Source organism: Thalassophryne amazonica, chromosome 2 (genome assembly GCF_902500255.1).
Source record: "Thalassophryne amazonica chromosome 2, fThaAma1.1, whole genome shotgun sequence".
NCBI lineage: Eukaryota > Metazoa > Chordata > Actinopteri > Batrachoidiformes > Batrachoididae > Thalassophryne > Thalassophryne amazonica.
In genome coordinates this window covers 37,919,732-37,944,320 of record NC_047104.1, presented here as the reverse complement: position 1 = coordinate 37,944,320, position 24,589 = coordinate 37,919,732, and the positions used below count along the sequence as shown (strand labels likewise).

The following is a 24,589-nucleotide window of genomic DNA, read 5'->3' as shown; positions in this document are numbered from 1 at the left end:
TCTAGGCGCAGCCAGGGTGTACAGGGGGTCCGGTTTGGTAACCACAGAATCTCATCTCTGCTGTTTGCAGAAGATGTTCTGTTGGCTTCATCAAATCAGGACCAGTGTGCACTGGGGCGGTTTGCAGCCGAGTGTGAAGCGTCCAGGATGAAAAACAGCACCTCCAAATCCAAGGCCATAGTTCTCCACCGGAAAAAGGTGCCTTGCCCTCTTCAGGTCGGTGGAGTGTCCTTGCCTCAAGTGGAGGAGTTTAAGTGTCTCGGGGTCTTGTTCACAAGCGAGGGATGGATGGAGCATGAGATCGACAGACAGATCGGTGCAGTGTCTGCAGTGATACGGTCGCTGTATCGGACTGCAGTGGTGAAGAGAGAGCTGAGTAGGGGGGCAAAGCTCTTGATTTACCGATCGATCTATGTTCCAACCCTCAGCTATGGTCATGAGATTTGGCTCATGACCAAAAGAACAAAATCGTGAGTATAAGCGGCCAAGATGCGTTTCCTTCGCAGGGTGGCTGGGTGCTCCATTAGAGATAGGGTGAGGAGCTCGGTCACTCGGGAGGAGCTCGGAGTCGAGCCGCTGCTCCTCCACGTCGAAAGGAGCCAGCTGAGGTGGCTCGGGCATCTTTTCCGGATGCCCCCTGGACGCCTTGCTGGAGAGGTGTTCCGGGCACGTCCCATTGGGAGGAGGCCTCGGGGAAGACCCAGGACATGCTGGAGGGACTATGCCTCTCGGCTGGCTTGGGAACGCCCTGGGGTTCCCCCGGAGAAGCTGGGGGAGGTGTGTATGGATCGGGAGGTCTGGGCAGCTTTGCTTGAGCTGCTGCCCCCGTGACCCAACTCCGGATAAAGCAGAAGAAAATGGATGGATGGATGGCACCAATTTTTTTTTATGTCACAATATTCCACCCTGGCAAAAGAACCGTTCACAGACATCATTAAAAGCTCAAAATTACAATGACATCCGTGCACATGATGAGTGTATGCAAGCGTCTGACCACAACTGCATGTGTGAGGAAATCAGGAGTGTCAGGAGGAGATCCACACAGGACAGGAAGGGAGATGAAAACTTGAACCACCAACCTCTCAGTCAACAGCAAAACATGCTGTTTTATTACACTAGAAATGATGATGGACAGTCATGGGTGCAGAGGAAAGGAGGACAGACAATCAGGCACGCACAGAAAACAAGCCCCCCCCAAAAAAATCTTCATGTATTCTTGAGCATGGGCACACTGGGGTCCAGTTAACACAGACACACACTGAACTAAAAAAAAAAAAAAAAAATCACGCTGAACTCACAGGAACACGATCATTTCAACTGTCCTCATTTGTTGTTCTGACTCTCTTTTCTGTTACCAAAGAGCAATAAATAAAACAATCGCAATCAGATTTCTGACATCTGCCAATCCGGATCCGGATCACCTCCAAAATTCAGTGGAGTCTTTCATGGCCTAATATGTATCCATGGTGAAAATTTGGTGAGAATCTGTGAAGTAGTTTTGACGTAATCATTCAATGACTACATAAATTGAAACTTGATCCAGACTCCATATCCGGATCACCTCCAAAATTTAATGGAGTCTTCCATGCCACAATATGTATCTGTGGTGCAAATTTATTCAAAATCCACGCAGTAGTTTTGATGTAAACCTACTAACAGTAATCCATCAAAGCCTATACAAAGTGAAATTTGATCCAGAATCTGGATCCGGATCACCTCCCAACTTTAATGGATTCTTCCATGGCCTAATATCTATTTGTGGTGGAAATTTTATCAAAATCCGTGCCGTATTTTTGACATAATCCTGCTGACAGACAGACAGACAAATAAATAAATGCATATGATTTTTGTAAATGTCCTTGGCGGATGTAATAATAAATAAGACAATAACAATCACAAAGACATAATCAGACACAACAAGACTGTCCACACTGTCTCATGTCATCACTGCATTACATCCTGAAATAAGAAGGAATGTCCCTTTAACATTCAAAGACTGGTACAAGCAAAAGCCAAGAACAAAGCAGACAAGAAGGGATTTATTTCTGTTGGCTGTCATGTTAACAATACAGCTACACTGTGTCCAATTATACATCCCCAATTCCAATGAAGTTGAGACGTTGTGTAAAATGTAACTAAAAACAGAATACAATGATTTGCAAATCCTCTTCAACCTATATTCAATTGAGTACACCACAAAGACAAGATTTTTAATGTTCAAACTGATAAATTTTATTGTTTTTGTGCAATTATTTGCTCATTTTGAAATGGATGCCTGCAACACAATTCAAAAAAGCTGGGACAATGGTATGTTTACCACTGCGTTACATCACCTTTCCTTCTAACAACACTCAATAAGCATTTGGGAACTGAGGACACTCATGATTGGGTATAAAAGGAGCATCCCCAAAAGTCTCAGCCATTCACAAGCAGAGACTGGGTGAGGATCACCACTTTGTGGAAAAACTGCATGAAAAAAACAGTACAACAGTTTAAGAACAATGTTTCTCAATGTTCAATTGCAAAGAATTTAGGGATTTCATCATCTTCAGTCCATAATATAATCAGAAAATTCAGAGAATCTGGAGAACTTTCTACACGTAAGCTGCAAAGCAAAAAAACAACAACGAATGCCCATGACCTTCGATCCCTCAGGCGGCACTACATTAAAAACCGACATCATTGTGTAAAGGATCTTACCGCATGGGCTCAGGAACACTTCAGGAAACCATTGTCAGTTAACACAGTTCGTTGCTACATCTACAAGTGCAAGTTAAAACTCTAACATGCAAAGCGAAAGCCATACATCAACAACAACCAGAAATGCCGCTGTCTTCTCTGGGCCCGAGCTCATTTGAAATGGACAGACGCAAAGTGGAAAAGTGCGCTGTGGTCTGATGAGTCCACATTTCAAATTGTTTTTGGAACTCATGGACATTGTGTTCTCTGGACAAAAGAGGAAAAGACCATCCAGATTGTTACCAGTGTAAAGTTCAAAAGCCAGCATCTGTGATGGTATGGGGGTGTGTTAGTGCCCATGACATGGGCAGTTTACACATCTGTGATGGCACCATCAATGCTGAAAGGTACATCCAGGTTTTGGAGCAACACATGCTGCCATTCAAACAATGTTTTTTTAGGGACGTCCCTGCTTATTTCAGCAAGACAATGCCAAGACACATTCTGCACTTGTTACAACAGCGTGGCTTCGTAGTAAAAGAGTGCGGGTACTAGACTGGCCTGCCTGCAGACCAGACCTGTCGCCCATTGAAAATGTGGCGCATTATGCAGCACAAAATACGACAATGGAGACCCCGGACTGTGGAACAGCTGAAGTCATACATTAAGCGAGAATGAAAAAGAATTCCACCTACAAAGCTTCAACAATTAGTGTCCTCAGTTCCCAAACGCTTACTGAGTGTTGTTAGAAGGAAAGGTGATGTAACACAGTGGTAAACATACCACTGTACCAACTTTTTTTGAAATATGTTGCAGGCATCCATTTCAAAATGAGCAAATATTTGCACAAAAACAGTTTGTCAGTTTGAACATTAAATATCTTGTCTTTGTGGTGTATTCAATTGAATATAGGTTGAAGAGGATTTTCAAATCATTGTATTATGTTTTTATTTACACTTTACCCAACGTCCCAACTTCATTGGAATTGGGGTTGTAGTTGGCTCAAAACTTGCTGCTTACATCACAGCTATCACCTGTGAGTTTCTGTATGTCAGACTGTTTATTTACTGGCTCAGCGTGTCGGTCACTGGCTGGATATGTCGTTCACTGGCTCAATATGTCTGTACATCTCATACTAGCTCAGTACCTGTCACTGGCTTGGCGTGTCTTTCACTAACTCACTATCTCTCTGTCGCTAGCTCTGTATACGTTTCGCTGGCTCAATGTGTCTGCATATCTCACACTGGCTCAGTACCTGTCACTGGTTTGGTGTGTCTTTTACTAACTCAATGCATCTCTCTGTCACTGGCCCGGCGTGTCTTTCACTGGCCCGGAGTGTCTGTCACTGGCTCAAGGGGTCTGTCACTGGCCTTGCATGTCTGTCACAGGCTCAATGTGTCTGTCACTGTTTGGTATCTTTAACAGGCTCAGCATGTGGATCACTGGCTCGGAGTGTCTGTCACTGGCTCGGAGTGTCTGTCACTGTTTGGAATCTTTAACAGGCTCAGCATGTGGATCACTGGCTTGGTATGTCTTTCGCTGGCTCAACGTGTCTGTATATCTGTCACTGGCTTGATGTGTCTTTCACTGTCTCAGGGTACCTCTGTGTCTGTTACTGGCCCAGAGTGTCTAGTGCAGTGGACCTGTGTGTCTGTCAGCTTCTCAGTGTCACTGGTGTGGTGTGTCTGTACATACCGCGCTGATTGTCTTGGATCATCACAGAATCCAGACTGAAGACAAAGTCTCCGGTCTGAGAGGCTGAGAGTCACCGCAGCATTAACAGCAGAGATATAGTTAATTATTCTTTCCATCACTTATTTGCTCTCAGCAGAACTTTCTTGGTTAATTATCACATACTCATATAATATAGTGTAGGCACCCCAGTGTTTTATTTGACATTTTGTTCTGCATTCATTTACACATGGCCCAAATTTGAAAGTTTCTAAAACAATAATGATAATCAAATGTTAAACACAGTGCATGAAAGAGAGTAACAAACATATTAAGATCAACAAAATTTATCTTAATAATCAATTCATTTATTAAGGATTCCTGCATATTCACCATGTAATGTGGAGTTGTATCAGGAAAGGCATCCGGCATAAAACCTGTGCAAAATCAACGTGCTCCTAAAGCTTTACATTCCTTCCTGTGCACTGCATTCTCAAAATGCAGGACGACCTGTTATTTGAATGGTGAAAAAGAAGTCAGCAGGCTACAGGGTTCTGGTTTTTCAAGTTGTGCTATTTTTCTATGGAATAACCTGCCTGCTGAGACAAGACAGTCAGATTCTGTTGATGCCTTTAAATCCAGATGGAACTCATCTCTTCTCTTACTTAACATTAGCTGTTGTGCATTACTATATTTTGTCACTCCACACATTTATCATTAGTCCTAATGGGTCAGAATTTCAACCTGAATGTAGTCAAACTTTAGGCCGAGAAGCAGAGAACTGGTTTTTAATGTCTTCACATTTCATTGTTCCTCTCTTTTTCCAAACTGTGTTCTTTCCCAAACGCTGTTCCTCCACTGTCTTGTCCAGTGTAAGGTCAGTAAGGATACTGACTCAGATGTGGTCTTCATCTTTAACAGAGGGACACTCGTTGCTGGCATCATCTCTGAGGATGACACATGGACTTGATCTTGTGTGACAACTTTGTGCTTTAAAAAAAAAAAAAAAATCATAATGTGATTCTCTAAAACAGTCCACGGATTTCTGCTTATCTAGTATTTTCTTCTCAGGACACAGGATGTCGATGACAAGGTCCAGACATCTTGTGGTAAAATCGAATTAAACTGGTGGAATTTGTTGGTACTGTGACAGAAAATGGCCAAACTGATGTCTGCAGATACTGTAACAGATGTTTAGCAACTGAAACAAATTCCCACTCTGGTATGTGTTTGACAGAAAACTGGCTTGTTAATCTTGTGAATTAGCACTGGAGCTTAATTACAGTTTAAGGCACACCTGTGCACTAATCATGGTGTCTAATCAGCATCTTGATATGGCACACCTGTGAGGTGGGATGAATTATCTCAGCAAAGGAGAAGTGCTCACTATCACAGATTTAGACTGGTTTGTGAACAATATTTGAGGGAAATGGCGATATTGTGTATGTGGAAAAAGTTTTAGATCTTTGAGTTCATCTCATACAAAATGGGAGCAAAACCAAAAGTGTTGCCTTTATATTTTTGTTGAGTATATTTCTTTATTATTCAAGTTAAGTCCAATAGCAGCCCTGAAGCCCACTGATCCTTTCCCCAGATACCAGAACGTGAAGCGGATTACACTCTATGCCTCCTCCTGGACATGATCCTAGTCCATCGCAGGTTACTGCCCCAGCCAAGGCCAGGACCCATTTACAGCTGGGTAGATTGGGACAATGCAGATCAAGTATCTTGTTAGAACAATGACTGATGCCGTGACCAGGTGTTAAACCTATCTTGGGCCTGATTTTCCTTCACAAAAACATCAAATCTAGGCTTGCGTCTCAGATATACCTTCTGGCAAATTGTAGCTGAACTTTCAAGTCTTCATTTTAAGAAAATCCTCCACTATACCACTTCATCATCATGAAGCTGTACAACTGGCGATATAAAATGCAAAAAACATGCACTACAAACAATTTATCCAATCACAGCCAGAGAAGCCTATAACATCTTCTGGGTTGTCTGGATGTCTTGGTGGCTTTCCTCACTCTTCTTCTTCTTGCACAGTCACTCAGTTTTTGAGAACTGTCTAATCCACACGGATTTACCATGTTTGTATTTGTTCATAATTGATGTAAATCAGTGGTTTTCAAACTGTGGGGTGTGGTGTGGCGTGGCGTGCCCCCCCCCGGGGTGCCAGAGTTCTTCGGGGACGGGGGCCCAAAAAATAACTGTAAACACAGTTAACCAACACAAAAAGAAGGGGAAAAAGGGAAAAGAAAACATTGTTTGCTAACATGCCAAGAGCAAAATGGATACATTTTTAGTGCGTAAATCTATTAGTGAGAAGACAGAGTTCAGGGCAATCAAAAAAAGTAGAGGACTATCTTCGTTTGCTCCTTTCCACAGCGCATCCTCACATCAGCTGCCTGTGCGCGTCAAAGACCCAGACTCATTGCTCGCACTAAACAAGAGGTGAGCATAGATGAGAGACTAAATATGTATAAAAGTTTAATTATTATTTATGTTAAAATGTGTTAGTTATGTCAAAGACGTTTAAAAGCACACAGAGATGTTTAAATGTTAAAAAAAAAGATGATTAAAATATGACAAAAGGTAAAAATAGAAGAATAGAAAGTTTTTAAAAACATTTAAAATGTGTGAAAGAATAGAAAGCTCTTTAAAAATATGTTTTAAATGTTTAGAAAGGCTGTAGAATGTGTAAATGCATAGAAAGTTTCTTAAAAAACACAAATACATTTAAAATGTGTTTAACATGTGTAAAAGAATAAAAAGAAACACACAAAGATGTTGAAATTCTGTGTATGCATATCGGGGGGGGGGGGGGGGGGCTCACTATCTCCCACACTTTGAAAACCCCCGATGTTAATAAATTCCAAGGCATATTCAATGAATTGGACATGTTCATGTATCCATCCTGACTGAAGAAAACTGGCAATAAAACTGATTATTTAAATTTAAAATTTTACATGTATTATACCAAAGTGTTCCATTATTTATGCACCCCATCATCTTGGCTTTTAATTAATTTATATCAAGTTGTAGAGATTTGCTTTCAGTTTAATGAAGATCATTTTAGAAAATTTATATTTTTTGTAATTAAAATTACAAACACATAAACAAATTAAACAATGTAAATAATGTAACAATGTAAACAAATACCAAGTGTTCCAATACTTTTGGAGAGCACTGAAAATAGATCAATTTTAGCTTTGTGAAAAAGTGTCAGGAATTTTCAATATATTATCAATTATTAATGTCTTTACTTTGATTTGCTGTCTTTGATCTCATTCTTCATACAGTAGTGTTCAGAATAATAGTAGTGCTATGTGACTAAAAAGATTAATCCAGGTTTTGAGTATATTTCTTATTGTTACATGGGAAACAAGGTACCAGTAGATTCAGTAGATTCTCACAAATCCAACAAGACCAAGCATTCATGATATGTACACTCTTAAGGCTATGAAATTGGGCTATTAGTAAAAAAAAAAAGTAGAAAAGGGGGTGTTCAAATAATAGTAGTGTGGCATTCAGTCAGTGAGTTCGTCAATTTTGTGGAACAAACAGGTGTGAATCAGGTGTCCCCTATTTAAGGATGAAGCCAGCACCTGTTGAACATGCTTTTCTCTTTGAAAGCCTGAGGAAAATGGGACATTCAAGACATTGGTCAGAAGAACAGTGTAGTTTGATTAAAAAGTTGATTGGAGAGGGGAAAACGTATACGCAGGTGCAAAAAATTATAGGCTGTTCATCTACAATGATCTCCAATGCTTTAAAATTGACAAAAAAGCAGAGACGCGTGGAAGAAAATGGAAAACAACCATCAAAATGGATAGAAGAATAACCAGAATGGAAAAGGCTCACCCATTGATCAGCTCCAGGATGATCAAAGACAGTCTGGAGTTACCTGTAAGTGCTGTGACAGTTAGAAGATGCCTGTGTGAAGCTAATTTATTTGCAAGAATCCCCTGCAAAGTCCCTCTGTTAAATAAAAGACGTGCAGAAGAGGTTACCATTTGCCAAAGAACACATCAACTGGCCTAAAGAGAAATGGAGGAATATTTTGTGGACTGATGAGAGTAAAACTGCTTTTTGGGTCCAAGGGCCGCAGACAGTTTGTGAGCCAACCCCCAAACTCTGAATTCAAGCCACAGTTCACAGTGAAGACAGTGAAGCATGGTGGTGCATGCATCATGATATGGGCATGTTTCTCCTACTATGGTGTTGGGCCTATATATCGCATACCAGGTATCATGGATCAGTTTGGATATGTCAAAATACTTGAAGAGGTCATGTTGCCTTATGCTGAAGAGGACATGCCCTTGAAATGGGTGTTTCAACAAGACAATGACCCCAAGCACACTAGTAAACAAGCAAAATCTTGGTTCCAAACAGATGTGAAGAAATCATGAAAAACTGTGGTTATACAACTAAATACTACTTTAGTGATTCACAGGATTGCTAAAAAAAAAAGCAGTTTGAACATAATAGTTTTGAGTTTGTAGCGTCAACAGCAGATACTACTATTATTGTGAACACCCACTTTTCTACTTTTTTTTACTAATAGCCCAATTTCATAGCCTTAAGAGTGTGCATATCATGAATGCTTGGTCTTGTTGGATTTGTGAAAATTCTTCTTCTTCTTCTCGTGTGTGCATTCCCAGGTCTGCTGGGGGCTCCCCTACCGTTCTGAGGGGGGAGCAGCACATTAGTGTTTTAGCTTTTCCTCGATCCATGTAAGAGCTTTTGCAGTTTCTCTTAATTTGGTTGTATCTTCTTCAAAGATATCCTCCGTTGTTACTTTCGGGCATTCTTGCCTATTGACTTGCTGGCATTCCTCTAGTATATGTTTTTGAGTTTCCTCCTCAGCATTGCAGAACCTACAGGATACATTGGCATATTTATTCCTATAGTTGCATTTTACTGCCAGCATTCTTGTTCTTGCCATCATGATGCTATGTGCTTCCCTCCTGTTTAGTTTGTCCAGGTAGGGTTTCCTTTTTCCTACTTCCAATGTTTTTACGTTTTCAATGTAATGTTTTACCTTTGATTTGATCTCTCCTTGTTCTTTGATATTCTTCTTTAGCTGTTCACCTATTTTCCTTTTTATATCTCCTTTGCTTGTTTGATCCATTATCTGCAGTTTTTCCTTAATCCTGTTGACTTCCCTTTTCCATGGTTTACTATTGTTGTTGATGATTCTTTTCATTAGATCTGATCCTACTGTATTTATCCTTTTTTGGAAGTTGACCTTGTTTTTTTGTATTATATGGTCTATATCCCAGAGCCCTGTTTCCGCATACATGATTTCTCTCGGTGTTGTTGTTGGTAGTATTAGGAGCCGTTTTAATATAGATTTTCCCCTCCTTTTTTGTTGTTACCACTGACTCTCCTGCAAACACAATTATTGGGATTATGCATGAGTTGCCAGATAACTCTCATCTCTATTCCTCTTAGGTCCGGGCTTCCTGCTATTTGTAGGATGGTTTGTAAGGCTCCTTCTGCTTTCTTTTTTGCTTCTTCTATTTGGTCGGCTTGGTTGTTGTTATTGTTGATTATTTTCCCTAGGTATTTGTAATTTACACATTTTTCCAGTTTTTTGGGTCCTATGTAGAAATTTGTATCATCTTTTGGTTTCCCTATCGTCATAACGTTTTTTCTTCCCCAAATTCTATGTGGTACCTATTTGCCAGATCATTTGTTATATTTAGCATTATTTGCATTTCCTTGGCCGTCTCTGCTATGAGGGCTATGTCGTCCATCCATAGTAGGCATCCTATTTTTTTTCCCTGTACCTGTCTCTATTCCAAGGTTGCTATTCAGGATCTCTTTGCCTATTTCATCTATTAGTAGTGCGTACATTACGACTGACAGGACTCCTCTTTGTCTAATGCTGTCTTTGATCTGTATTTGTCTTGCAAGTCCATATCTGGTCATTATTGAGGCTTTCAGGTTTTCGTTGAGCTCCTTTATTTTTAGCCATATTTTATCTCTTAGTCCATTTTTGTAGAGCGTGTACATCAGAGCATCTGCCCAGGCTTTATCATATGCTTTGGTCACATCCAGGAACGTTATGTATCATGGTTTTTGTTGTCAATCAGGTGGTTTAATAGTAAAATATGGTCTGCAGTTCCTATGTTTTCCTTACCACCTCCCTGTAGTTCACTAATTTGTATCAGGGGTTTTATTCTATGATGTAGGATTCTTTCATAAAATTTCCCTATGTTGCTGCTGAGGGTAATTCCCCTTTCATTGGCACATTTGCCTTTTTTCCTTTACCTTTGTATATACTTACAATGTGGCTGTTCCTCCATTCATCAGGGATTCTGTTTGTATGTGCCGTTTCATTAAACTTTGTACTATATATTTTCATAGTGCCATTTGTTGCATTTATGAATATTTCATTTGGTATGTTGTCTGGTCCCGTTGCCTTTTTCCGTTTTAGTTTCCTTTTTACCCACAGCATCTCTTTGAGGTCTATTTTTGGTATGTTTTGCGGTCTTAGTTGGTTTGTAACTCTCAACCTCTGCCGATATTCTATTGGTCCATGCCTCATACTCTGGTTTACCTTCTCTTGCTCGGTATAGGTCCTCGTAGTAGTTTGCTATGTGGGATTTGATTTCTTCCTCATCAGTGATTTCTCTATTGTCCTCTGTGATGTAGTTGTATTCTGCCTGTCCCTTCTTGGCTAACTTTTTCCTCATTTTCCATATCTCATTTATTGGGTCTCTGCTGGTAATAATTTTGTTCAGGTTCTCTTGAACTTCTTTTTTATATTTTTCATCCGTTGCCTTTCTTAGTTTCCTTTGTGCCTCGTAGTAGCTCTCTAGAGCTTACTTTTTTCCTCTTTGCCGGTCCTCTGGAAAATTTTCCTTTTCTCTCTCACTTTCTCCCGCAGGCCTTTTGTTTCTGAGTCTTTTCTTCTTTTCTGTTAGTTTATGCTTACTGTTCTCTGTCCTATTGTCTCTTTTAGGGCTTCCTTTATTACTGTTTCATATTCTTTGTATTCACTAGGTTTTTTATTTGTAGTTTTTTTGGACAGTACTTTGTTGTATTCCTTCCAACCTTCTTCATTTTGTAGGTTCCATCTTTTAATTCTTTTTGTTCTTCTGCTGGTCTCTGGTATTTGGATGCAAGCTGCTATCGTGTTGTGATCTGACTCCCCATGTTTACTTTTGGGTCTGAGGGTTCCTGCTTCATCAACTTCTACTCTTGTTGTTCTTTGTTCCATTTCGTCACATGCTATTATGTAGTCTATTACAGATTTTTCATCGTTGTGTCTGTTCTCTCTTGTCCACAGGCCTGTTTCAGATTTGAGGTTAATTGCCTTGCAGTCTGCTTCTTTTAGTAGGTTTTTTACTTTCTTTTTGTTGGTATTGTCCTGCTCTAATTTCCAGTTTTGCATTGAAGTCTCCTGCTAGTAGTACATTTCCTTCCTGTTTGTAGCATTGGATTTGTGTTCTGATTATGGCGTACTGCCTTTCCACCTCATCCTTATAGCAAGTCTGGTTTATGTTTTGGGTTTTCTATTTTTAGCCAAAGTATTTCCATTGTGCTGTCTTCTAGGTTTTCTTGGGCTGTTGTGTGCTTTGCTATTTCATTCGTTATAGCAATTGCTATGCCTCCTCCTGTTCTGTTTAGTATCTGCTTGGAGTACCATGTGTAGTTGGGTATTATTAGTGGTTCTCCTTTTGTTTCTGTTACTATTACTATATCTGTGTTGTTAGTTCATGTTTGTGTATATGATGTTTACCTTCCCTTGGTTATGCTTTTTTTTTCCTTCTTTTGTGTTTGGTTCTTTTCTCCCTTATTGTTCCTATCCATGGTATCATATATTTTTGTACTTCATTATTGAATGTTACTTTTCTTTTCGTATTTCTTTCTCCAAGTCTTTTTATTCTTTTTTCAGGGCTCTGGGTGTTGTCCTATTTAATTTTTTCGATGTTTATCCTGTTTGGTGTCCTTTCATTTTCCTCATATCTTGATGTGCCTCGTTGTCTGGTCATTTTCCTTGTCCATGTTTGTTCTTCTCTGTTTGGTGTTTGGTCTTGGACGTGTTTGTAGAAGCATCTAGTGCCTCTGTTGCATATACCTTTTATGTAGTAGCGGCATACCACATCCTTTGCTTGCTCTCTTCTGTCTCTGTTTCTCTCCGTCGATTTGATTTTTCTTCAATTATTGCCCTCAACTCTTTCTGCCTTTTGAATGCTCCTTTGTTCTCATCGGATTTTGATCGTGGTTGGTTTTTCGTGATCTACTATGATTTTGACTTTGTGTTTCTTTTCCATGTCTTGTATCCTCCATCCATTTTTCCAAATTATTTGCGGTACATCCTCACTTTGGTTGGCTGTCAGCTTAATTGTACGTTCGCAATCCTCTCTTTTCTGCAGCTTCCTTCCTTGAGCGGCCTCTACACATTTGACTATGCAATTGGCGTATTCAGCTGCAACTTCTTTGGTCAGGTGGAGGTCATCGTCGAGTAGGTCCTCTGTAGGTGTTCCGCTTACCACCGCTGGTGTCCTTATTATATTCATGTCGCTTGGTATGTATCTTGTCAAGTGGGAATTGAACTTCTCTCGTTCAGATTTACCTGTCCTTCTCCCTATCAGGGGAATTTCTACAACATATAATGCAGTTTCTTGGTTTGTCTTTCTTTTTAGTTCTTCCAGTAGGTGTATGTATTCTGAATGTACTGAATCTACTGGTACCTTGTTTCCCATGTAACAATAAGAAATATACTCAAAACCTGGATTAATCTTTTTAGTCACATAGCACTACTATTATTCTGAACACTACTGTATACACATTTATATACATGTGTTTCATTTTAATATTACTCTCTTTGTTAATCACTGAATTGCTAAAGTAATTATATTCACTACATTGATTGATTGATACATACATATTCACTATAGTCACTGAACTGTTTAAGTAATCATTAAACTGCTCATACAGGAAGATGAACAGATGAACTTTGGCTCAGTGAGAGGGCAGACTGTTTTGCTGAGATCATGTTTTGCTGAGCACAGATGTACGTTTTAATTAACAGTCCAGCCTTGAGCAGGGAGCGGTGTGACCTGCGTATTAGTTCAGGGTTACGCTGTTTACTTCATGAGACTGGAGGCTTAAAGCCATAACAATTACATATTGACGTGAGACCAGACTTGGGTCGCTTTCTTGTTTTGTATTTTGTCGTTTCCATATGCCTGTATGTAACTTTATTCTAATAAATATGGGAGGCAGATGGGCGGGGCCTTTCAGAGCTGACAAGGCAGTCGGTGACGAGGGTCACGCTCGTTCTGCTCTCTCCTGATCAGGAAAAGAAATTCAGTGTCTCCTGCGTGATTATTTTCTGTGTTAACTGAGTTGTTCTTTTTCAGGTCCAAATCTGAACAACTCTAACAAAAAGAGTGGGAACAAAGTCTGAATAGTGTGTGCATGTGCCGACACACAAACACTCATGTACGAGTCCCGTTACATGAGTGTACTCGGGTATTTGTGGAAATGACCAGCAATACTCGACAAGCATCACTTGAACTCGTTTCTAAGTGGTCATACTGCTCGGTATATACATTTTGCTCAAACTGGTCTGAATTCCTCAATTTTGGAATTGAGACATACACTGGGGGCAAAACTCAGCAATGGGAGACAACTCTAACACTTTGTAACTTAGCATGAAGCAGGGGTGAAAGTAAGCTAGAATGCAGCGGTACGCCATACCGGATGGATGTCACAGTCTCAGTGCTCCCCTCATCTGAGATACAGTGGCAAAACACAGAATGCACTAATACACTTAGATCTTGAAACAAATTGCCGTGGGCTGCTTGGTCCCGGTCTTGTCTGGTTCTGTTGTGTGTCTGTTTCCCTCCAGGTGGCGCGCAAGCGGAGCTGAGAACTGTGGTCATACCTACAGTTCATCCGGGCCTTATCGTCATCCTGTGTACTTAAACCCTGGTCATTCATCTTATCTTCGCCAGAATCTCAGCGTTCCTTGCAAGGTAACCTGGCCTCTCTATTTTCCGCAATACAGCCTGCTCTTTCGGTCTTCCCACACACGCTCCTGTTTGAGCTTTCACGCTCAGTGCCTCTATTTTTCCTGATTATTTCCATGCTAATTTTTGGATGATCAGCAACCACCTGCAGCCAGCCTCCGGAGCTTCCACGCTCTGTACCTGCCATTTTGCTGCTCATTTTTGCTCCTTTGCGATTACCGCTTAAAGAGCGCAGCCTGGAAGTGTCATCAGTGTTCAGTTCACGTGTCAGCGTTCACGTGTGCATTTCACTCACCTCTGTTTCCTCATCTCTTCAGCAACTCCTCCTCATCAGCATCGTGAGCAGCCACCTGGCACCGGTTCTCCTCCGTTCCTGTCCTGGGTCCCTACCCACACCAAATCCATATGTCTGGTCCTGTCTGTGCTGCGGCTTCCTACTTCCACCGCTGGAGCGGAGCAGGCCGTGTCTCCACTCTGCAGACCTCCTGGCACCATTACCTTATTCTGTTGTGTATTCCGTTGTGAATAAATCCTTATTTGCTCATTTCATCTCTTATTCTTGCTCCCTGCTTTTGGGTCCAGTCAATTTGGTCCAGTTCGGTCCAATCCAGAGCCAAACCATAACACAAATCAAATTGAAAACAATGAAAAATACAGTTACTTTGTTGAACAAGTCTAAGGTTGATGAGTTGAAAACTCCCAAATTGAATGCTTCACTGATAACAGCGGATGAGAGAAAGGGGAGCTGCCAGACCGGCCGGATGTTGATATACTGACCCACGAATGTGCGCTTGTAAATGGGATCACTCAGACTGGGGGAGAGCTGAGACTGTGGAAGATGTCTACAGTCTTTTTTTAAATCTCCTTATTTACAGGTTTATTGCTACAGAAGCATTTTGTAAAAGGTCATCGAAATGAGCAGACTTTCAAAGTATAACAGGTGTCCTGATGAGATGAGCTCCACCGCGCAACAGTTCTCTCTACCGCAGACTTTACTCTTCTTTTTTGCTGTTGTTGTTGTTTTAATTGAGACAAACAAAAAGTTACACAGAAACCTTACAGAGGATAATATACAACAGCAAAAAAAACAAAACAAAACAAAAAAACATACTCAATAACAGGTTAATAAAAACTTAAGACTAGGGGGAATTATAAAAAAGAAAGAAAAAAAAAAAACACTTTCCAAAAGGTACACATCATGCAAATATAAACAGACAGCAAACTGAAGCAAAGACAGAAACATACAGATATAAAGTTCTCTATAGCCGGAAGGCCAGGGTACGCCTCAGAAGAGCAACTTTCACCCCTGCACACAACACGAACGCTTTCAATGTTCATGCAAATTTCTCAAAAATAAATGTAAATGTGATGAATACTTGAAAATTATGTGATGTGTTGAAGTAGATTTTCGTGCACCAATGGTTAAAAAGAAGTTTGATGTATAATATCAAGGATTTGAAAAAGCATCAGCAGGACCCGAGAAGCAATCACAAAGCCTGCACTAGCATTACTCTGTGTCACCAGCAGGTGGCAGTGCATTTTCCCTTTTTCTGTTACTTTCAGAAAAAAGAACCGATTGTTGCATTGTTTAATGATGTTGAAGTTGTTCTGTTGTTGTTCTGATGTTATTTCCCAAAAAATTTGTTTGTACTTTACCCGAAAATAAATGTTTTGCCATAAATTCTGTTACGTGTCTTACATCATACATCATGCACTCAAGAATGTGCACAGAATTTAAGAATCTCAAATTTAGAAACTTTAATGCGAGCATGCAAAGCACGCGAGCAAAAAAAAAAAAAAAAAACTTTCTTGAGTAGCACAGTTCCTGCAAGAATCTAATCTTACTTTCACCCCTGGCATGAATTTAATTTGTTTACTGTGTTGTTGCAGTTCAAATAAAGCGGCATGAAATAATGGTCACATGTTTGACTCTCACTCCTCTGATGCCTGCTTTATTTTACATAATCTGTCTCAGTGGACTCATCTGGAGCCCACTGTTAATGAATCTTAGCTTCCCTTGGTGGAGGATATCTTAAAGTAGAAACCATTACATCAACTCTGCAACACCTGGAAGATCATGTACGCAGCTAAATGTTTTGAGTGAGCGGTGTCTGTCTACTACCATCTGCTGATTTGGAGCATATTACAAGAAAAAAAGTGCTGCTTTAAATGGGAAAAAACATCCTGTGACTGACTGATGGGAAGAAATATGATAAAAGACAATCACATAATGACAGTGGAGTTTCAGAGCGATGCATGAATGTGTGGCTACATGTATATCAAAGATGCTTCCACATTCCATAAGCCTTTAAGGTGCTCCGACGCTCAGATTGCAAAGCACCAGTCTGCACAAACAACAGCAGACACACACAACTGGTCTGAGCTCTCTGCAAAGAAAGCAGGTGGGGTCTGAAAATTCTGTATCACAACTGCATGATGTCAGACGGACCAGTAATATTGGATTACTGGGAGAGCTGGATTACACCCAGAAGCAGGAAGATGAACCGAACAACTAACACACAAAAGGCACCAGACACAGAAGCCACCAAGCAAGACTAGATTCCAGGATCTGAGGTAAAGGTCATAGTCTGGGCTGGCTCACCTCTGTGCGCAGCCATCTGCAGAGCCTCGTCAATACGCTGCAGCTCCTTCTGCTTGGCCTCCTGCTGGTCACGCTCCTCCTTCACTGCATCGTACTTCATTACTGTAAATGACAAAGCCAGGAGACTCCATGAACAATGCCAGAAATCAAGGCTGCTTCACAGAATCAGACTGGACCAGATAGCAGCACTTTGGGAATCTGATCCTGTTGCGGAAAACCAACAATTCCAGAGACTGTCAGGCGAAATATCAAAACTGGCCTGTTGCCTGTGGGGATCCACAGGCTGTAGATTGGGTAGTGTTTATAAAATAGGTAGCTGCCATTTTCCACAGGTGATAAATTATGCAAGTTCTATAATGATTTGCAATGACGTGTGAGTACAGAATGTAATTATCAATGTACATTGTTCACTGCTGTTAGGTAATATCCATAATTTCTCCAAAAATATTAGTCCTATCACTGTTGTATTTTGGTGGCATTAATCCTTGACCCAAAATACATAAGAATACCAAACAGCAAAGGTCAGCTCTCCCCAGTTTCTCCATGTTCAAAGGTACATATATGCACACGCGTACACAAAGGCCACTTCGTTTTTATATATATATAGATGATTTACCACCCCTACTGGAACAGCGTGTGAGTCCAGAATTTAATTATCAACATCCATTGCTCACTGTTGATAGGTAATATCTCCAATTTCTCCAAAAATATTTGTCCTATCAACTTTCAGTTTTCGCGGTCTTCATGCTTGACCAAAAATACAAAAGTATACCAAACGGCAAATGTCAGCTCTCCTCAGTTTCTCTGTGATCGAAGCCATAAGCACACACACACACACACACACACACACACACACACACACACACACACACACACACACACACACACACACACACACACACACACACACACACACACACACACACTTGGCTTTTAATATACAGATATTTCTTAAAGGACATGTTGCACCAAAATCATAACAATTTAGATTTAGGCTGTTAGTGACCATCCGGTGATCCACCAGGATTACGTTGTGCACTTCCGTGACTGGTTTCAAAATATACGGTATTTGCAGCAAACAGCTACGTAGACATCCAAAAACAAAGTACTCGTGAGTTCCCTGTGTATCCAACAGGTGATGTGACTATTAGAAGCATCTCAGTGTGTGCTTGAATGGAATGTAGCTGCTACGTTAAGAACTGAAGCACAGATTAATTACAAAGTTAAGTGTGATGTTGTGTTATGATGACTCGTTTTTAAGTGAAAACTGTTCATTTTGATGCAGTCACGGTAAAATCTGCAGCTCTGAGAAGGTTTAGTGCACCTGCAGCCATTAGCCATAAACGCAGCCTGTCAATAACAATCACTGCCCGAGGCTCAGCTTTGTGCACAATTAATTATAAGTGTTGTTATTAATAAAATCTAAAAAAAAAAAAAAAATACATCTGCTGCCAGGGGGGAAAAAACGTCATGGAAACATTCATGTTCACAACGCCAGCAAAACACGTGAGAGGAGCAGTAAGCTGTGCAGCACACAGACACAGTAAAAAACAAAAAACAAAAAAAAAACATGCCAGCTCCACTGAGAAAAAACACAAAAGGGAGAAAATCCTGAACATGCCAGACTCACGTAGATTGTTTTCCAAATGTAAACTCCACATGAGCAAAGAAGCCCTCATGCACGCACGCTTGCACGCATGAACGCTGACCTTCAGTTCTGTCATGATTATGGCCTGTTAAATAAGGTCCATTAACTCCTGGAAATAGTGTATTCTAACTTTTTCCACTGTCACAAATCTATCTCCGTGTCCACGCAGTCTGTTCAAACATCATCATGGAGATGTCCCACGTCCATGTTCACAGCTTCAGTAAACCAGCATCCACACAAACATTGCGTCACCACACTAGTTTCCACAATCTGACACTCTGAAAAAGTTAAGAGTTTAGGAGTGAAGTGCTTCGTCTCCTGTCTGTAAGGCCCTTGTAAATTCGAGCCATCAGTCTTGAACGAAAGCTCAGAAGCTTCGTTTTCGGAAGGAGCAGGTTTATTTCCCTCTGTCTGTCAGTCACTGGGATGTTCAGCTCATTCTAAAATGTACGTCACACGACAAAAGATGCAGAGAATTGCTGAGTGAGACATATTCTGGAAATGCACCTGCTAACACTCACAGTGAGAGGAATAAAATACATCAGCGACCACATGTGTGCAGAGAAACTTACAATTATGAGTACTTTTATGTTGTCTTGCTGACTGGGACATTAAAAATGTGCAACATATCCTTTAACTGCTGCAGATGAAGTACAATGACATTAGGTCATTCCACCCCCCACCCGTGGTTACATTCTGTTACGCCACTATAGAACAGAAATAATGAATGTTTATGAGTGCAGTGGTAAGAATATTTCATGAGGTAAAACAATAAATGTTACATTCAAAATATCAAGATATGCTTTCCATTGCACAAATGAAAAAACATTCATTGTTTGTTTTGTATAACGCCTAAAACAGATCCTTGTAATTTGATATTTTATTAATTTAGAAACAAGAGAAAAGGGACTTAATTTTGGTGTGCGTCACTGGTCCTTTGAGGTCAAGAGGTTCCAAAGAGTCCAATGCAAACTTTAAATAGCGATCCAATCCAATACAGAATTGTGCTCAGTCAACTTGCAAAAACAGATAGTTCAAAAATAATCCAATCCAAAACTGGTCATGTACAGACTGCCGTCTGCTTTCCTCAGTCTAGTGAAAAATCGTGACAGAAATTCGTTGAGCTCTTCATCAGACAGTGGTTCTACTTCAGATACGTAGAGACATCCCAGCAAATGCCTCCAGACGGGTTACTTGATTTGTTGTTTTTTTGCGTGTGTGTTAGAAGAACAAGCACAGTCAACAAGCTCGTCCAAATTGTCATCTGTTGCCAAAACAAACCCCACCATGTTTGTTTTTAAACTAAGCGCCGTCACTGTGTTAAGGTGGTCGTGGCGTGCAATGGTGCAAAATGTATAGAACCAAAACTGCATGATAAATGGAACAACAGATACCGATTCTTTATTGCCACTGTAACCAGTACAACAAAAAGGTAAGGTGCCAGCCTTTCAGTGCAAATATAAGCCAGAGCAAACCACATGCAGACTTGAAAGGCCTGGAGAAGAAAAGAAAAACATAAAATGTAACCAAAAGAAAGAGGTATGTCCACAGCACAGATTAAAAAAAGAACAAAAAAAATTATAAGAACGTAGTAGCAAAAAAGAGGCTGCATATTAAAAAAAAAAAGAGAAAAGAATGTACAAAATGGCAAATGGGATGAATGACCCATATCATGTGACATACAAACCACTAAATGACAAGGATTTAAGTCCCTTTCACACCAGGCCAACGTAGAGTTGCATAATGCTGTGTACAGACTACACCAAGCTTACACAGCCTGACAGAGAGTGTATGCAGCCCTACGTGGCAATACACTGAGGGTCGCAAAGGGATGCAAAGGGGTCCACAAAATGGACCCCTTTGCATCGCGGACTTTCGATGTAGAGCAGACGAAGTGTTCCACACAAGTCTACAAAACACTCTGCTACTGTATGTAAATCTACACAACAATGTACTACTGTACACCAAGCTTCCACAATTGTACACAACCCTATGCCAGGACAAAAAATCCTTTTCTTTTTTTTTTTTTTTTTAATCAGTACATACCTGCATTGCTAGATTTTCATCCGCTGGACATCGCTGGCAATGAAGCTTCAAAACCATGGAAGATGAGGCAGGCCAGGCAAGCTTCCACATTCAGCAACTCCTCATGGACAGGTCACCAGCGAAAGAACATGTCCACCGTCCACTCCTCATGGACAGATTGCGCGCGCCATAGCCAGCACCTCAGGTTCTCTCACGAATGTGGCAAATTAAATAAAGTCCATGAACTCCTGCTCATGGACCGATCGCCAGTGAGAGGACATGTTCACGTCCACTTACTCCTCACGGATGTATTGCATGCGCCATCGAGGGCTGCAGCTTTCTTTCATCTCCTCAAGTTCTCTCGCGATTGTGGCACGTTAAAGTTCATTAACTCTTGGAAATAATGTATTCTGACTTTTTGCAATGTATCAAATCCATCTGCGGCCCAGGCAGTCTATAAAAACAGCATCATGGAACTAAGCTTGTCCCCCCCTGTGCGCAAGGTTTTTTTTTTTTTTTCCTCCTTTCCCCTGCACGCAACTTACGCAGCCATTCCTGTGTTGTCTTGCAGCCTCTGGAGTGCGCATGCATGCATCTCCAACCAAAAAGGTTGCAAGACAAATGTTCTGAAAGAATGTTGTTCTTCTGAACATGAAAGGGGGTTTAGGCATTATATAATGTCAAATTAAGAATAAGGGCCAGATTTACTATAACAGTTTTGCAGGTGATTTATGAAGAGAAAATGTACAATTGAAAGTGGGTGGTAATGTGAAGTAGACAGCAATACGTAAATGAGAATTTTATGCGTGATAATGGCTATAAGCAAAAAAATGTAATTAAACCAGCCACTTATGGTAAGTTACATTAAGTTACTGCATGCAGGTGGAAGGTGCCTCTTTTTCCAGATCTAATATACATGGAATAAAATTAAAAATAATAAATATTTAAATAAATAATAATAATAATAATAAAATTAAAATAATAGCAGTGTGTTTAAAAAGGGAATAAAGCTCAAAATCCTTATAATAGCTTTTATTTCCATACACGCAAATGCACTGGAAACACATTCTTTTCCAAATCAAACCATGAAGAAAAATTCATAAAATGTATTATTAAATGACAGAAAGTGAAGAAAATGGAATATTAAGCTGTTCAAAAATAGCAGTGTCGACATTTTCCTTTACAAACTTAAACATTTCCTGTATAAACTGAAAAATGCTTGAAGATTAAATATCTTTCCTGTGAACCCCTGAACTAATACGAGGTCTGTTAGAAAAGTATTGGACCTTTTTATTTTTTGCAAAAACCTGATGGATTTGAATCACGTGTGCTTGAATGAGCCAACCTTGAACCTTCGTGCGCATGCGTGAACTTTTTCACGCCTGTCGATTGCCTCATTTGCTGGTAAGCAGCCTTTGTGTGAGATCGTGTGTAGTGCTCTCGGCGGATTTTCATTGCAAGGAAAATGGCGGAACAACTGGAGCAGCGCTACTGAATAAAATTTTGCCAGAAACTGGGCGACAGCCAGGTGGAAACCATTCGGAAGATTCAGACGGCTTTCGGTGGCTTTTCAGTCGTGTGACTATCCGAGAAATTGTGGAAGAGGTGGGTATCATTTTTTGGAGTCCAGCATGTCCTGTGAGGCTTCAACACGAAGGTGTTTTTGCTCCGCCGTCAGCTTTGGCACAAATTTCACCGCCACTCTTTTCATGGCAAAATCTTCTGTCACAGTGGAATGTGCCAAAAAAGTGCTAATGTCCACCTCTTCCGCAATTTCTCGGATAGTCACACGATGGTCCCGCATCACCACAGCGTTCACTTTGGAAATGATCTGGTCATTTCAGTATGTTGATGGCCGACCGGAGCGTGGCTCGCTCTCCACCGTTGTGCGGACGTCTTTAAACCGGTTGTACCGCTCCTTAATCTGTGTGATGCCCAGAGCATCATCACTGAAAGCCGTCTGAATCTTCCGAATGGTTTACACCTGGCTGTCGCCCAGTTTCTAGCAAAATTTGATGCAGTGCTGTTACAGTCGTTCCGCCATTTTCCTTGCAATGAAAATCGGCCGAGAGCACTACACACGTCCTCACACAAAGACTGCTTACCAGTAAATGATGCAATCGACAGGCGTGAAAAAGTTCACGCATGCGCACGAAGGTTCAAGGTTGGCTCATGCAAGCACACGTGATTCAAATCCATCAGGTTTTTGCAAAAAATAAAAAGGTCAGATACTTTTCTAACTGACCTCGTATTTTGTTGTGTAACTACTATAGGGCAGCAGCGGGTAGGGTGCATAAAGACAGAAGCTCTGGTTCATTGTTCGTTTGGGGTTTGCGACTGCCTTTGATTTTACTCAGAAGCCTTGGCAGTGCTTAGGGTCCCTTCACACATAACATGAAAGACACAGAAAGTGGAAGAAAATCCACAAACCAAACACGAAATGGGGAACCACGAAACATTCCACCTGCTGTTATGACGGACACACGGTCGTGTGCACAAGCACAGTGCGAGCAGCTGGAATGTGTTGCACCACATGGCGCTGCTGATGTGGAGAAAGAAAAAAAAAAATACATGCCACCCACGGGTTTCGAACCTGCAAAGCTCTGATTAACAGACAGAAACGTTACCACTGTGCTACCATCACTGTCCTATAACAGCAGTGTAAAATAACTAAAATCAAAAAGGAGATGAACGTATTTTTAAAGAAAGAGAAATTAGACGATGTAGATGAAGAGGAAGTCTAATTTTCATCATACAGTGGGGGAAATAAGTATTTGATCCACTGTCAATTTTGCAAGTTTTTCCACCTACAAAGAATGGAGAGGTCTGTCATTTTTATTGTAGGTACACTTCAACTGTGAGAGACAGAATAAAAAAAAATATATCCAGAAAATCACATTGTATGATTTTTTTAAATAATTAAATTTGCATTTTATTGCATGAAATAAGTATTTGATCCCCTACCAACCAGCAAGAATTCTGGCTCACACAGACCTGTTAATTTTTCTTTAAGAAGCCATCTTATTCTGCACTCTTTACCTGTATTAACTGCATCTGTTTGAACTTGTTACCTGTATAAAAGTCACCTGTGCACACAGTCAATCAATCACACTCCAACCTGTCCACCATGGCCAAGACCAAAGAGCTGTCTAATAACATCAAGGACAAAACTACTGTCGACGTGCACAAGGCTGGGATGGGCTACAGGACAACAGGCAAGCAGCTCAGTGAGAAGACAAAAACTGTTATGATTATTTATTAGAAAGTGGGAGAAACACAAGATGACTGTCAATCTCACTCTGTCTGGGATTCCATGCAAGATCTCACTTTGTGGGGTAAGGATGATTCTGAGAAAGCTCAGAACTCCACAGGAGGACCTGGTCAATGACTTGAAAAGAGCTGGGACCACAGTCACAACGATTACATTAGTAACACACGATGCCATCATGGTTTAAAATCCTGCAGTGCAGCAAGGTCCCCCTGCTCAGGCCAGCACATGTTCAGGCCCGTTTGAAGTTCACCAGTGACCATCTGGATGATCCAGAAGAGGCATGGGAGAAGGTCATGTGGTCAGATAAGACCAAAATAGAGCTTTTTGGAATCAACTCCACTTGCCGTGTTTAGAGGATGAGAACAATCCCAAGAACACCATCCCAACCGTGAAGCATGGGGGTGGAAACAATCATACTCTGGGGGTGCTCTTCTGCAAAGGGGACAGGACGACTGCACCGTATGGAGGAGAGGAAGGATGGGGTTATGTATTGCGAGGTTTTGGCAAACAACCTCCTTCCCTCAGTAAGAGCACTGAAGATGGGTCGTGGCTGTGTCTTCCAGCATGACAATGACCTCAAACACACAGCCAGGACAACTAAGTGGCCTGGAGTGGCCTGGCCAGTCTCCAGACCTGAACCCAATAGAAAATCTTTGGAGGGACCTGAAACTCTAAACCTGAAAGATCTGGAGAAGATCTGT

General features: G+C 40.8%; 1 protein-coding gene across 1 annotated transcript in view; it reads right to left on the bottom strand.

Annotated features, from left to right (window-relative positions):
• The window catches only part of LOC117503539 (vacuolar protein sorting-associated protein 13C-like), a 305,374-nt gene that overhangs the window by 258,319 nt on the left and 22,466 nt on the right, over nt 1–24,589 (bottom strand). Inside the window, 2 exon segments of the mRNA XM_034162801.1 lie at nt 4,375–4,437; nt 16,945–17,046. Coding sequence (XP_034018692.1) covers nt 4,375–4,437; nt 16,945–17,046 — 165 coding nt within the window.